Source organism: Lissotriton helveticus, chromosome 5_1 (genome assembly GCF_964261635.1).
Source record: "Lissotriton helveticus chromosome 5_1, aLisHel1.1, whole genome shotgun sequence".
NCBI classification, from domain to species: domain Eukaryota; kingdom Metazoa; phylum Chordata; class Amphibia; order Caudata; family Salamandridae; genus Lissotriton; species Lissotriton helveticus.
This window is the reverse complement of record NC_136065.1, coordinates 849,594,328-849,610,910: the sequence shown is the minus strand read 5'-3', so window position 1 is coordinate 849,610,910 and position 16,583 is coordinate 849,594,328. Positions and strand designations below refer to the sequence as shown.

The following is a 16,583-nucleotide window of genomic DNA, read 5'->3' as shown; positions in this document are numbered from 1 at the left end:
TCCTGAAGCAATTGGAACAATTTACAGAACTGCATCCGGCTACTTCATAAACTTCGATGATTCCTCTGAAGGCTTCAGTGAATCAAAGACACAGCCATCATCAAAAACCTTTAAAGATAAGGCTAAAGAACTTTTGAAACAACTGAAAGAAACATATCTGATTTCTCCATGGATCGAATTTTGGGTGGGTTTTGGTGCATTTATCCTCATACTTTGGCTCATCATGGTACTAACTTTGGGACGCTTCATTGAGGGAAAATATGCTAAAATGGACACAGCAAGTCAGAAAATCAACTTGATCCTCAAACCACACACATCTTCACACGTCGAGAAAAGAGAACTTTCTTCAGTCAACTTCACAGCCAATCCTATACCGGGTGGGGTAGCATGGGACAACACTGACTACGAAATCTATGGTCCGGTTGAAATCCTGAAATATCCACACCAAATTAAGATCTCATTGAGTGAATTTGTAAAACCAAGCTCATTTGCTGATGATTGGGACTTCGAAAGTATAAATAATATGATGTCTGACTTAGTAATGTCTGCTAAATTTACCAAACATGATTATTTGCAAGGTTCTACAAATTATGATAGTATGTACTGTTATAACCACTATGGTAACCATTTTCTACATAAATCTGCACAACCTAGAAATGTTTTAAATTATAATCAATGGGAACATTGTGCAACCCCTCCAAAAGGAAGCTCAAGAACCGTTTACGACAAATATTCATACTTTACAGGTTTTAACACAAGTAATGCTGAAACATTTTATTTCAAATTGTCAAATAAGACAGGGACAAAGACCATGATAACAAACACGAAATTGATATATTCAGACTCATTCTTTGAACAAATGAATACTTTTGGTTTTGAATATTGGGACAAAAATGTTGAATTGAAAAGTGTTTGGGGTACAATGGAATGGCAAGTGCAGGGTATAGAATCCATGTTTAGAGCCTGCATGATCCCAGAACAAATCATATTTTTAAATGACACTGTTCAACAAACTACCTGTCTTGGCCTAGCCAAAATCAAAGACTTAAATAAACCGTCTATTCCTAAACCAACAATGTACAGCAATAGCTCTATAGATGAAGAGATAGACGTAAACTATGTATTAAACCAAAACAGAACACATCCTGATTGGAAACAGTGGTTGATCTGGCCCACAGATACTAATAACTGTCAAGACAGATTCCTGAACAAAACACAGGGGTTCAAAATGACCAGGCCAGACCCTAGATATTCCCAAAGACATCACCCAGGAATAATAACCACCTACAGTGTGGGCAAATTATGCCTTCAATGGCTACAAACTTCCACACTGGCAGAAATTAAGCAACACCTAACTCTACTTACTGATGGTGCTGACTTGCGTGATTTCATTATGGGACCGCGCAAACAGCGTCAAAAACGTTTCATAGCAGCCTCTGTATATGCAGCATACAATGAGGCCTGGAAGGTTACTCAAATTGAGACAGCAGAAAGGATACGGGAAATTGACCGTATTAATTTGGAAAAATCACTTTCTGTAGTGGACAATGGGTTAATGACTCTGTCCTCCAGAATTTTTTCTTTGGACAGCATTGTGTCTTCAGCAATCGACATATTATCGCAAGACTTACTGTTGTTACAACACGGTCAGTCTCAATTGCGTTCTATTGTACAGCTTGGCTGGACGTTACAAAATCTGCGTTCAGGCTATGTGCCTTGGCGTTTAATCAACACAACGTCACTATTCCATATCTTTAACCTTACTGATAGACAAATCAGTATGGCACAAAAGGGTGCTGATTATACAATCCTGAGCATTGAGAAACTCGAAAGATTACCAGTGACAATGTCAGAACGACCTGTCAGTGAATGGATAATACATGGGATAATTAATATTCCAATATCAACCTTCAGGTTTCAATACTGCTAAAAATATATACAGGCTGGCATGTACGAAAAATTGGGAAAAGGGTACATTAAAACAACATGGAACTTGCCCTATTCACATGCATGTGTCAGTAATAAAGGACAGAAAGTGTTTCTTAGTGGCAATAATTGTGCAATGTCACTAAGCGGTACACTTCTGTGTAATGGAATTAGTTTGCATGGAGCCTGTGAAGGGAACTCAAATAACCTTTCATGTCACCAGCAAGGCGCACCTGCAACAGAGATAGAACCATTCTTTCAAAGACTCTATAATGGGAGTTACATTCTAATTGTAGATCGCAGATGTTGTAGTCTTATGCCCGGGACTCCTTATCTCGTAACTACGACTGCGAAGGTCAAGTGCTGTGGACATTCATTGTTCCCCAGCTCCTTTCCAGACAGGGAGGCAAGGGCATGGCCCAACTTGAAAATTACTTCTATTCGAATAGATACTTTAAGCAGAATGAAAACAGTGCTTCTTCAGACGCCGACCAGACTCACGTCATCAAAAGAAACGTATGATCTCCAAGTCGCAAGGACGACTGCAGAGATACACTCCTTATTATCAACTAATTCCCCCATACATTTCGCAGAAATCCTGAATGAAATCTTAAATATTTCTGATACCAGTGGAGTCTCAAAAGTATTTAAGACAGTATTTTCGATGGCATTAACACCATTCAAAGCCATACTGGGTATTTTTCCAGATTTCGTCCATTCGATTTTTGGCGGACTTCCCCTCATTTTGGGACTAATTGCAGGAATCCTATTCTTGGTCCTAATATTTCGTTATGGCAAACCATGTCACAGACAAAACACCTGCGACAAGGGAAGAAACAATCCTAGCCTTTGGATACCGGGACCGGATATCAAAAATCCTGGGACTATCCCGGCTTAGAGACCTGAACATGACTTGGTTTCTATCATTTCGACCAATGTGGCAACGATGTGTTTTACCTGTATTAAGGTGCCTGCTATGCGGAGAAGAATGCGTGTTAGACACCTGTCTGACGCTACAATCGGATGCGCCAATGGATGCAGAAACATTGTTGAGTCCAATCAAGGCTCATGCTTTGTGCTGCCCTCAACGGCTACCAATCCTGATGACGGCAGTCGTGGAAGCTTCACCACTACGATTAAGGGGTAGTGAAGTTCAAGATGAAAGCAGCATCGATCAGGTACGACCTTCTGTCAGCAATCCAAATCAGAACGTCAATGGAGACAATCATGCGCACGAATGCCTGGTTACACCTTTTTCCGAGTTAGTGGAACTTTCCCAGGAAGCTGTTGACAGCTTTTTCGACAGTCTAAATGATATGATGTTCTCACCAGAGCAGAAATAGAGACTTTTGAGCAAGCTCGCACACGGCGTTCCCTGAATTTGGCCTTCAACTTTAATAATAAAGTCACATGAACAATTTTCCCTCCAGTTCACGGACAGCGATTTTTCAAGCAGCCCCAAAATATTTTTGCATATTTTTTCGGGACACTTATCTTCTGCTTAAAGTAAGAACTATTCTTAGAGAACTAAAATTCCTAATTTTAGATACTTATAGACATTAGCTGCCTGCTGGTATGTTCATTATTATTATATTCTGTGATGAAATGGTCTCGAACCTTTTTTCTGTATTAAGAGCCATTTCATGTGTAAATTCTCATATACCAAATAGCAATAATGTATACAAATGCGTAATTACTTTAGCATTATTCTACAGCTTGAGTGCATACAATACATGTGACTGCTTTTTTCCGTATATTTGATAATTTCAAAATGCATTTATGTATTTTGGGGTGGTAAGGTATACACAATACTCTATAGTATGTTGTACTATGTTTTACTATGCCTAGATTAGTAAATATGTCCATAGTTAGCGTGGAGTGGGTGTGATGTATTCCTATAGGTTCTGTATCGATCCCCCTATTCCTGACCCTATTCTGGTTAACAAGTTAACTAGCAGCCATCCCATGATGCAGAAAACCCCCATGATGCAGGAACCGTTATCTGATAAAGCCACACTACGGCACAGGAACGTGTTATCTGATTAGGTCATAACGCTTGCCATCTAATTAGACAAGCGATATTCCTCCAGCCCCTGATAAGGCATACGGAGTTCTCAAAACAAATCAAACCTATGACAACCTGGGAAAAACCCTGCGGCCATTGTTTTGATTTCACCGAGAACTTCAGCAAAAGAATGTGCTAACGACCTGGTCGTATGACATCCTTATTGACGTATCTATGTCCATCCTTACGTCAATCTCGGCACCTTAAAGGTATAAATATTACCGATATTGCCCTATGCAAACACACGCGGTGGTGACGAGATCGGAGCAGCCAGACTTGCCGAAGCCCAGAGCAGAGCAGACCCCGCTGGCGCAGCCCCGCCTTCTTGACGCGCTGAGAACGAGAAGCTGCCTTTTCTCCTGCCGAGAAATCCAGCTCCGGCGCTTCCGGGTAGCCCTCGCAGGCAGCCTGGAATATCGAGTCCAGAGACGAGAGATACCATCCCTCATCCATCCTAGATTCCAGGTACAGAACTGAATAACCCCTCGCAGAGAATTCTTTAGTCAGTCACTTGGCAAAAGCAAACTTAACTTAAACTGTAACTTTCTATTCCCGCCCACGTATTAGGCTTAGGTCAGGTACACGGGGTAGGCGTATTTAGAAACATCAGTTGAGTACGTTTAGTCAAATGTATATATGTAATATATTTTATTCATTTTAAACCTTCATATGGCTTAGAAACCATATCAATGTTTTTACAGTATTATTTTATACTTCTGCTTTTAATGTATGCACTTTACTTAACCATAAGTATTGCAATAATATCGATCCATTTCTCTTGTATGAGAAAAGAGACTGATCAATAAACAACATCTTTTATTGAACACGCCCGTCTCTTCCTTTTCTCTACAATCTGATGAGACTAAGAATGCACGTACTGACTGAGTAACTGAGTAAAATAAATTGCCTTTTGTTCACACGACTCTCGAGATATACTCTTGATTAGGGGAGAGCAAAGTTGTCATGTTCTATGGTTGTCAGAAACTAAATCACTTCTTGTCTATCCAGGGAGGTTCAACTCCTCCTTGCCTATTTGAGAAAGTTTCTAGTGAACTCTGAGCTAGCTGGCAAACCCAAAACTTTAAGTCTAATATCGACAGTAGTAGACCTAGTTAACGTCTGGTCTAGGCCTATACTATTGAAGGTATTATTCCAATGCGCAGAGCCTATTGGGATAATAGGAACTACACTACAGGGCAGGCGCTGTAGGCGCAAGGTCACCACTCACGCAGCTGACTGGAACGCCAGTTGGAAAACACCCCAGGAACCTTTGCTACTCTACTGCCTACGCTACCAGCCACCTCAGGGGGTCAACAGGGCAGGTGTCAATCTGGTGTCAAGTCTGGAATCTCCTTCTTCTTTTCTTCTTTCTAAAATGGCCGCCAGGGACTGGGCCTTTTATAGCCAGTGCCCTGGGGTGCTGGCACGAGCCAGAAGGTTCTAGAACCTTCTCTGGCTGTGACAATGCCTTGGCCCTTATGAGGTATATCTAGGTCACTAGCAGCCACCGTACTGTGGCTCTAGAGCAGCCATTTTGTGTATCTGAGGAAAACAAAGGGATTCCTATCAGGAATGTGCGTCAAACAAAGGGCGCCAAAACCTCAAAAGGCCAGAGTTCAGGGAGGCTCCAATGGGAGTCACTCACATGAGGGAAAAGGGTGTCCACCATTTTAGGGCCACTCATACAGGTTGACAACCCCAGTTTGTAATGCCACAGGTTCCGCCAGGCACCTTGTAAATAGGTGCCAAAACCCTTGTGAGCAACTGGGCGTCAAGGAACATCTAGCCCCATGAAACAGCACATAAAAAGTCCTGGCAGACAAAGAAAAACGACAAATTTTGGGAGGTACGGGGGAACAAAAGAAATCATAGTGGTGAGGGGACTCCCAGAAGCAGACGGGTCTAACACTGCGTAATTATATTGTATTACAATATGTATATAATGCTTACTACCCCTATGTGAGAAGCTTTAAGCATGTGACTACATTGGTAGTATGCTACACCATGTAGGGTGTGTTTTTAGAAGGGTGTGAGGAGCACAGTGGTGCACCTATCGTGTTTTGGGGCGCAGGGCTTAGCCGTGTGATGGATGAGGAAGTGGGAGACAGGCGCGCAGTTTATGGTTTTCAGTAAGCAGGTATTTCTTCTTTTCATATAGTCCACTTTAGTTGGTTACTACACTGGGTTATCGATTTTGAGATATTTTGTTTAAAGTTTAAGGTTGGAAGTTGGCGTAGGCTAGAGAAAGACATGGATCAGAGATCTGCTGGGATCATGGATGGACTTTGTTACTATCATCCCACTTCCGATTGCCATTGTGAAAATTCAATAGGCTCTTAAGGCATGTAACTAGTTAGGGCCTGCAGTGGTGAACTCTAAATTTAAAGTCCTTCATTGGCCAGCGGCATTTGACAGATCTCTTCAAGTATTCCATACCTGGTCAGTTTTTGCTGGGTGGTTTATTACTGTGGGCTGGTACAGTCCTGGGTGATAGCTATGACCCAAAGCAGTTTTGTTTAATGTGAGTATGAAGCAGTATATGGAAATATTATGCAGTCTGTGTGAACTACAATTAACTACCCAACTGCTAAGTGTTATGTATTAGTGTATGTAACATACTTTCTCATCCCGCTTTTTTTGTCCTGGTGATTGATCTTTCCTTCTCTCTCCTTTGTTTTGCAGAAGAAATGCGCAAGCCTTGTATTGATGCAGGCCTGATTCTGGAACTGGTTTCCCTTTTGCAGAGATCAGACCAAGAGCTTCTTCTCCATGCTGGCAGGGCAATCGGTCGTCTCTGTTACGAAAACTGTAAGTGTCCAGACTGTGCTGCAAGGCTAGTCTACTAGGTCAATCTTGCCTTTTCACTCTCTGCTGAATGCCAGCATTCAGATGACGGAAAGTAAACATTAGTACATTTCCCACCCTAATTGACTACCACTGCCTCTCAGGTGAAGTCTATAATTGATGATTGACTGGGTTCTAGTATGGTATTTGTATTTTGTATTTGTATTTCCGGTTTATATAGCGCCAACTCACCGGCAGGTCTCAAGGCGCTTTTGACCGAAAGGAAACAGCATCTTACTCAGCAGGATGACCAAAGGGGGAACGTGCTTAGGCTAAACTCAAAGCCTCTCTGAACAGAATTGTTTTCAGAGACTTCCTGAAGCGAAGGAGGTTTCAATCTTTGCGGAGGGACTCAGGTAGTTTGTTCCATATTTTAGGGATCAAGACCGAAAAGGATCTTCCACCTTTTGTAGCGAGTCTAAAACGAGGACAAACAAGCAGTTGTGCATCGGAGGACCTAAGACACCGTTCTGGCTTGTACGGCTCCAGCCGTTTTTTTATGTATGACGGAGCTTGTCCATAGATCGCTTTATGGGCTATACAAAGGCTCTTGAATTCAGACCGCTGCCTTATAGGCAGCCAATGGAGGCTCTGTAGCAGTGGTGAGGCATGTGAGCGTCTTGGTAGCCTAAAAATGAGGCGGGCCGCATCATTTAAGGTCACCTGCAGTCTGTTAGTTAGTATTTTCGGAAGGCCTAGGTAGAGCGCATTTCCGTAGTCCAGCCTGGATATTATGGTCGTGGATACGACCGTACGCAGCATGGACCTGGACAAAAGAGGGGCTAATTTACGTAGTTGTCTAATCAAACCCGTACAGGTGCCGGCTACGGTGGAAATCTGGCTCGCCATTGACAACTCACGATCAATTTTGATGCCCAGACTTTTTACTTTGTCCGCTGGTTTAGGAGTAGGGCCCAGATCCTGGGGCCAGTACAAGTCACTCCATGGGGAGCAGGTCGATGCTACCACTAAAACTTCTGTCTTCTCAGGGTTTATTTTCAGAAGATTCGAAGACATCCACCTAACGGTGTATCTGAGTACATTCTGCGCTTGGGTCTGAGCGTGTACTGTATTCTCTATACTCAGCAGCAATTGGGTGTCGTCAGCATAATTAAATACGCGACAAACCATCTTTGCCAGGGAGTTAATTAATGGCTGAAGGTACAGGTTAAATAGGAGGGGGGATAAGGCGGACCCTTGAGGTACCCCACATGTTAAGTTTCCAACCTCTGAGATCTCCTCCCCTAGCTGAATCCTCTGTGTTCTCCCAAGCAAGAAAGATTTCAGCCAACAGAATGCTGACCCCAGAATCCCAAAACTGGTCAACCTGTCCAGGAGCAGTGTATGGCTGACAGTATCGAACGCTGCCGATAGATCTAGAAGTATCAGGGCGCTCGGTTTCTTACTGTCAGCCATCTCTCTCAACTCATCCAGCACCGAGAGCATCATCAGTTCGGTGCTGTGGTGTGCGCGGAATCCTGCCTGAAGTTCGTGGAGAAGGTGGTGTGACTCCAAGAACGAGGCCAGGGACTTCAGCACATGTTGCTCCAGGACTTTGGCCAGGAACGGGAGCTGGGAGATTGGCCTATAGTTTTTCAAGGACTTGGGATCGGCTCCTGGTTTCTTTATTAAAGGCTTTACCCGGGCTTCTTTAAATCCATCAGGTAGCTGCCCTGTAAGTAATGATTTGTTCAGCAACGAGAGGACATGCTCCTCTAGAATAGGACATGCTAGGCGGAATACGCCTGGGGGGCGCGGATCAGCTGGGGACCCGGACTTGGTTTTGCTCATAATTTGCTCCAGGCTCATAGGGTCTAGTTGAGGAAAGTGTGAAATGATGACATCCTTCAGAGGATGATCAATCGATTGATCAATGAGGCCTGGCCCAGCATCCTTTCTGATATTCTGTAGAATGGTGTCTACTTTTTCTAGAAAGTAGTTTTGAAAGGTATTGCATGGGATTGTTGTTTCCGTTTCTTGGGGTCTTTTACTTAGCTCCGTTAGGATTTTAAATGTCTCCTTCTGGACGTTGTCGGCCCGGCTAATCCGATTCTCAAAGTAGGCAGCCTTGGTTGCCAGGATGAGCTTTTTATAAAGGTGGAATAGATTTCTGGTATGGTTCATGTGCCTATGCTGTGGAAACCAGTACACTGTGAAATGGGCAGTAGCCTCCCATTTTATTATAATAAGTGTCCTCAATGGTCAATATTCAATCATGGGATAAGATGTGAGGACGGTGCTGAAAAACAATACCACACAAAACATAATGTATGTTGTGTATGGAATAGAAGCCAAACATTGCTACTTTCCCCACACTGTACAACTGATGTGACCCCCTGCTATCTGTGGTAGCAGAGAATGACATTTGGGTTCCATATCCTTTGAACCTTCCTCTGCTTTGCTGAATCGGCCATCCAAGGTGAGACAGACTGGTAACCACCTTACTTCACATTGCCCATTAAGGAGCTACAGGATTGTACTAGGCATCATCTACTAATACTCAATACCCTGAGGCTTATCCAATGATTAACATGGGTTTTATCAGGAGACATGATATAAAGGTAACAAGACTGCTCCATAGCTATGCACAAGATAATGTTGGTCATTTGCACAACAAACCAAATCATCCTTTACCCTTAAATAATATATGATTTTGTCATTTTACTTAATTTTACTCCTTGTATCACCCTTGAAAGGGCAAATAAGTGGATTGGCTGTGCTTTTATACAGAGATATTACTTTAGATGATCCACAAATCTGTATTGCATGAACTGTAACTTCTGGGTTATCATCTCTGCAAAAAATAACTCCCTTTGAAGATCCAACTGGGAGATTCTTGGGCCTGTAATTGTTACCTCTGCTTTGCTCAACAACTGTTAGTATTCCCTGCCTCTTTGGTAGGTGTCTCCATTATGGACCATGTTTTCCCTGCTTTACATTTAGGTGAACTTCAGGAGCAGCTAGTAGAGGCTGGAGCAGTTGCTTCCCTTGTCCGAATATTCAAAGACTTTCCAGAAAATGACGTCCTGGTGAGCGTGGGGCTGGTAGCCCTTTCCAATCTTGCAGACCTAGGTGAGTAGGGTCTCTCAATTGCATTCCCAACTCTTTATGATGTGATAAAAAGACATGGGAAGATTTCCAACATATGAGGTAGAGAGTTTATAGATCATGTTCTCAGACCTATAAATTTCATGAGCAGAATATATATGTGTATATATATATGTATATATATATATATATATATATATATATAGATATATATATATATATATATATATGTATATATATATATATATATATATATATATATTATTCACTGAAAAAAATCCTAGAAATTCACTGGAAAAAGTGACGTTATAGTTAGGTGAATATGTCAGAGACAACATTAACGTTTTGAACTAAAACAAATTAGAAATTGACCAGTTATAGTTAACAGAGCTAACTATAACTTGCATTCCCGCCATGCACTGCTTATGAACTCACATATTACATCACTCATGACATGTTCTATGACATCATTTCTGACATTTCAAATGACATCATTGATGACATCACTGATAACGTCATCCAAGCTTCTGTTCTTCACATTGCTCAATAAATGGTTATGGCTTGAGGGCTATGAAAGTACGTGCAAAATAGCTCAGAATAATATGAAGCATTATTACTGCTTTTATATATATATACAACCCTCATGGTGAAGCTAGCTTGTGTTATATGCAACATTGACCCTATACCATAAACTTTCTAGGTAGCCGAGTTCATGTTGAGTATCAACCACAGGTAAAAGGATATGCTGTACTGCACACAGTGTTAAATCTCTATACAACTGTTCAGTGAAAACCAAGTTCCTCTGGATACTCGAGCCCTGTTACATAACTAATGCCCTACTACGGACACACTTTACCTGTATCAAACCCCTCACAGTCATTGAGCCTACATTGAGAAATGAAGTGGATATGAGTAGGAAAGTGGGTACTGTGAACAGTGTTTACTCTATGGAGAGAGTTTACCTATTCACTGTTTGCAGACAGTGAAACTCTCATGAGAAAAACAACACAGAGTATTAAAAAGTATCTACTAAAAACAGTTTACACTCCATGCAAAACTTGTCCAAAGAGAGGCTATTCACTTAAAATACCATGGCCTGAAGGTGCTAAAGATCATTCAGTTTAATCCATCCTGCCCACCACACTCTAAACCAGCGCATTAAATTCCAATCCACCCCACCCCACTACAGTCCAATCGACCCCATTCCAATCCAACCCACTCAAATCCAACCCACTCCAATCCAACCCACTCCAATCCAATCCACGCAACTCCAATCCAATTTATCCCCTCCAGTCCAGTCCAGTCCAATCCACACCCTCCACTATACTCCAAATCACCCTGCACCAAACCACCCAACCCCATTCAATCTACCCCACCCAAACCAATCTATTCCACCCCACTCCAATCAACCCCAATCCACCACACCTCACCCCTTTTCCATCCACCACACTCCAATCCACCCCTCCAGTCCACCCACTCCAATCTACCCCACTCCACTCAATCCAACCCACTCTACCTAGTACAATCTACCCCAATCTATCACAGTCCACCTCACTGTACTCCCTCAAACCACTCCAACACACTTCACTCTATTCCACCCCACTCCACTCTATGCCACTCCACAACACTGTACTCTATAACACTCTCTGCTACTGAAGCACTGAAATATACTAGCCTCTACTCAACTGTAAAACATTTTACTCCCCCTATTCCACTGTATAAAACTCTACTCCAACAAATCCAGTCTACGACACTCTACATCCCCCAATCCACTTTAGGACACTCCATGCCACTGACTTTTATCCATGCCGAACCGCAGCCACCCTGGTGTACAACATGGCAAAGCCACATTGTCAAAGTCACTAGCTCTTGTATTGGCAAGCCCTATTGGCTTTGCCAGGGCCTGTTTAATGTTGCTGCAGGTTTGCAGACCCCACCGCCAGGCCTAGAGGGTCAGGGTATTCCTACCCTGCCTCCTTATGGCTTTCTTTTTCATGTTGTTATTAGGACTCAAGACTGAGTTCCGAATCCTCAGATGGCTGCCACCATATAGTTGTTGATGTGATGACAGCCAATCAGATCTCTGCAAAAGATCTGTAGGGTCCCCGGATCCTCCGCAGTGTAATATATAGAAATGTTTTGAGCATTATTTGCTCAAACACTACTGAATGGATTTAAAACCAAATCAGAAAAATAATTCTTTCTGGACCATGATCTAGCTTTCTGCCAAATTTGGTGTAAATCCATTCAGCGGTTTGGGCTGCAGCTGTGTCTAAAGTTCCTATAGAAAAAAAAACTTGTTTTGGGACTGCGCCTTTTTCTCGGCGCCCGCTTGACGGACCTCCCTGAAACTTTCCAGAACTTATCTGAGGTTGAAAAGCTTTCTTGGTGGGAAATTTTGTGACAATTCGCCAAACTGGGCCAAAGTCATTGGGAAAGTGAACAATGCTTTTCTTTTCCTATGGAAACGTGGTCCTAACCATAATTACCCAGTGGTAATTATATATATATAAATAGTATTACTCATTAGTAGTACACAAAGTATACTAATTTACCTTCAGTAGTACCTTGGTATGTATGTTTAACACTCAGAAACTTTAACAAAACATCAATTGATGATGTCATGAGTGATGTCATTTGAGACATCACCAGTGATGTCAGTGACAATGTCATGAGTGATGTAATATGTGAGGTCATAAGCAGTTCATTGCAGGGGCATATGTTATAGTCAGCTCAGGTAACTATAACTGCTGAATTCCTATGGTCTTGTATGAATTAAATGTGAGCCTAACTATAATGTCCCTGGTTTTTCCGTGTATATCAATGTTTTTTAAAACGCATTGGGGGGGCATCCACAGTGCCTGGTCTGCAGCCAGGCACTGTGGCCAACCACCCACATGTTTGCAAACCCTACATTATAAGGGAAAAACAAGCCACAGCAACTTATAAAAGTTGTGGAAAAAGTTGTGAAAACTATGAGAAAGCAATGATAAGGCAGAGAAAAAGGAGAGAAATAGCAAGGTTAAAGCATTGAAAATAAGGGACAAGGAAGGAGAGGGTACACAATCCAGAAGCAAAATGAAGGAGAAAGCAGTAATAACAAGGGTAAACCAAGGACTGGTCATATAAAAACCGAAGTCAAAAGAAATCTGAAAGAGGTGAAAGCAAGGCGAAGGCACTCAAGTAATATGCGAAAAAGGAAGGAGAGAGTTATATGAAGAAGTTAAAAGCAAGGAAAAAATGTGGAGAAAAGAGAAAACAGGGAAACAAATGGCAGAAACAGCAAGGTGAAACAGTAAAAACACAGTAAAGGAAGGAGTAGTTAGAGACATATGGTGGTAAAAGAAAGAGAAAGTAGTGAGCATACATTTTGTATCATTTTATTTGTTTTTCCCAAAATGTTAGGTACCTTTGTCCTTCTGCTAAACATAGACAAGTGCTACTCTTTGGTTTTTGGTCTGCTCACGTGATCGGAATGTACTCAAGGTTTCCGAAAGTTTGAAAAATAATTTTAACTATAAAGGGGGTTCGCTTTTGAGTTATATCACAAAAAGGTTTTGCCTGATTTGTGCAGTGTAACTTGTGTGGCAAACAATTGTTCACAGGACTGCAACCATGTGGAAACACTTGAGGCCCATCCACAAATATGCCTCCCTATGGATGGTGAGGGAGAGCGAGACAACACCAGGAAATGCTGTAGGTGCCTCACGTTCAGCACAAACTCTAATTCCTGCTGAAATTAGCATACCAGATATATTGGATGGGATGGTGACACACTGTGCCAATGTCACAAATGTGTGGCACTTAAAATTGTTAATGTTTCTGATTTTCTTTATGCTATTAAAAGCATGATTGTTAATTTTATTGTTGTGCTTACATTTTGTTGTTGCTGTTACAGGACACTGTTTTTCCAGAGCAATGCAAGTATGTTGTATCCAGTTTATTGTTGTGCTTTTTTGTATTTTTGTTAGTTTTCCAATAAAAAAGAACATTTACAATTGATTTTTTACAAAACTCTACCAAAATAACTTTGTTCTTAGAACCACCATTTAATCAATGGAAGAACTGTCTCTGTCTCTTTATTATTGTAGTTTAGGCTGCTCTCTATGTTATTAGGTGTGTGACTGTATACCTTACAATGGCATAGCAAGTAGGTGTATATATCAGTGTGTGCTTCGCCGTATAAGTGTATGCATGCGTGTGTTTGGGTGTATCAGTGTGTGTGCCTGGGTGTGTCAGTATATGTATGAGTGTGTGCCTGGGTATGTAACTGTATGAATCAGTGTGTACCTGAGTGTGTCAGGTCTTGAATCAGAGTGTGACTGGTTGTCAGTGTATGGATCAGAGTGTGCCTGCGTGTATCAGTGTATGTATCAGTGTGTTTTGGGTGAATAAGTGCATGAATAAGTGTGTGTGAAGCGTGCCATTTGTATAAGTGTGTTGCTGGGTATCTCAGTGTATGGATGAGTTTGTGTCACGGTATGTCAATCAATACATAAGTGTCTGTCAGGGTATTTCAGTATCTGTACAACTGTGTATGTGGGTTTCTCAGGGGTATGTATTAGAGTATGCGTGGGTATGTTAGTGTATGTATGAAATTTGTCTGGGTAAAAAAGTATATGAATGAGTGTGTGCCAGGGTGTCTTAGTCTCTGTATCACTGCGTCTGTGGATGGCTCAGTGTATGGATCAGAGTGTGATTTGGTGAGTCAGTGTTTGTATTAGTGTGTCCAAGAGCATCTGAGTTTATGTAGGACTGAGTGTTTGAGTGTGTCAGTGAATGCATCAGTCTATGCTTGGGTGTGTCAGGTTGTGTGAGGGTATAGATGAGTGATTGCCTGAGTCTGTGAGTGAGTGCATCAGTGTATTTCCTTGACTGTGTCAGCATATGTATGGGTGTGTCCTGGGGTGTCTGACTGTATGTATGCGTGAGTGTGTCAGTTTATCAGTGAATGAATCAGTGTGTGCTTGGTTGCGTTAGTGTGTATATATGTGAGATCCTAGGTGCCTGAGTGCGTGTATGACTTACTGTTTCTGAGTGTGTCAATGAATGCATCAGTGTGTGCTGTCCAGTGTCAGAACATGTATGAGTTTGTCCTGGGGTGTCTAAGTGCATCTATGAGTGAGTGTCTGAGTGAGTTAGTGAATTCGTCAGTGTGTGCATGATTGTGTTAGTATATGTATGAGTGAGTCCCTGGGTGTCTGAGTGTATGCATGAGTAGGTGTGTCAGAGTGAGACTCAGTGAATACATCAGTGTTTGTGGGTGTGTCAGTGTATGTATACGTGAGTCCTGGGGTGTCTGAGTGTATGTATGGCTGGGTGTCTGAGTGTGTCAATGAATGCATCAGTGTGTGCTTGGGTGTGTCACTGTATCTATGAGTGTGACCTGGGGTATCTGAGTGTATTAAGGAGTGAGTGTCTGAGTGATTCAGCGACTGCATCAAAGTATTTGCTTTGCTGTGTCTGTGTATGTATGACTGTCTTCTGGGGTGTCATATTAAGTCAGTGAATGCATCAGTATGTGTTTTGGTGTGTAAGTGTGTGTATTAGTGTGTCCTGGGGTGTCTGAGTATATGTATGGCTGGGTGTCTGAGTGTGTCAGTAAATGTATCATTGGGTGCTTGGGTGTGTCAGTAAATGTATCATTGTGTGATTGGATGTGTCAGTTTATGTATGAGTATGTTCCAGTGTGTCTGAGTGTATGCATGAGTGAGTGCCTGAGTGTGTCAGTGAATTGATCAGCGTATTTGCTTGACTGTGTCAGTATATGTATGGGTGTGTCCTGGAGTGTCTGAGTGTATGCATGAGTGAGTGAGTGAGTGTGTGTGTCAGTGAATGCATTAGTGTATGCTTGGGTGTGTTAGTACATACATAAGTGAGTCCTTGGGTGTCTGAGTGCATGTGCGACTGAGTATCTGAGTGTGTCAGTGAATGCATCAGTGTGTATGGGTGTGTCACTGTATGTGTGAGTGTGTCCCGGGGTGTCCGGGTGTATGCATGAGTGAGCGTCTGAGTGAGTCGGTGAATGCATCAGTGCATTTCTATACAGTGTCAATACATGTATGAGTTTGTCCTGGGGTGTATTAGTGTATGTGTGAGTGAGTGTGTATCAGTGTGTGCTTTGGTGTGTCATTGTATGTATGAGTGTATCCTGGATAGGTGTGTTTGTGGCTGTCTCGGTGTATGAATCAGTGTGTGATTGGGCATGTCAAAGTATGAATAAGTGTGTTCATGGGTGTCTCACTATGTGCATCAGTGTGTGACAGTCTATATTATTATCTGTATACGTGTGTGCTTTAGTTTCACAGTGTATCCAGCAGTGTTCATCAATATGTCTTATTGGATGTATTATAACTTAAAGAAGTAATTAGTCACCTAAATAACTGTAAAAAGAATTCCATCGATATCTGCAAAAAGAGCGAAAACTGTAGAAGTTCTTGTTACATAATTTAAAATTCCACAGTAAAGTTTAAGTTTCTGCAATTCAAATGTTTCTGTTAGTAATGAATCATTACACAGCTGTAGCACTGTAAAATTATTATACATTTGATATAAACATTTTATTTTCCCTTTTTTCTATTCTCAGCTTTCATATTTGTACACCATAAACGATGTACTGAATAAATATTCATCCTTGAACAGAGGGGAAAAAACAATCATGTAGATGGTACAAAAAAACAGAACTGCACATTATGTCTCT

General features: G+C 41.8%; 1 protein-coding gene across 1 annotated transcript in view; it reads left to right on the top strand.

Moving 5' to 3' along the window:
• Window positions 1-16,583, top strand: part of LOC144753418 (rap1 GTPase-GDP dissociation stimulator 1-like) — a 591,335-nt gene that overhangs the window by 439,808 nt on the left and 134,944 nt on the right. Inside the window, exons 4-5 of the mRNA XM_078641113.1 lie at window positions 6,674-6,799; window positions 9,779-9,907. Of these exons, the coding sequence (XP_078497239.1) occupies window positions 6,674-6,799; window positions 9,779-9,907 (255 nt within the window). The remainder of the gene's footprint in view (window positions 1-6,673; window positions 6,800-9,778; window positions 9,908-16,583) is intronic.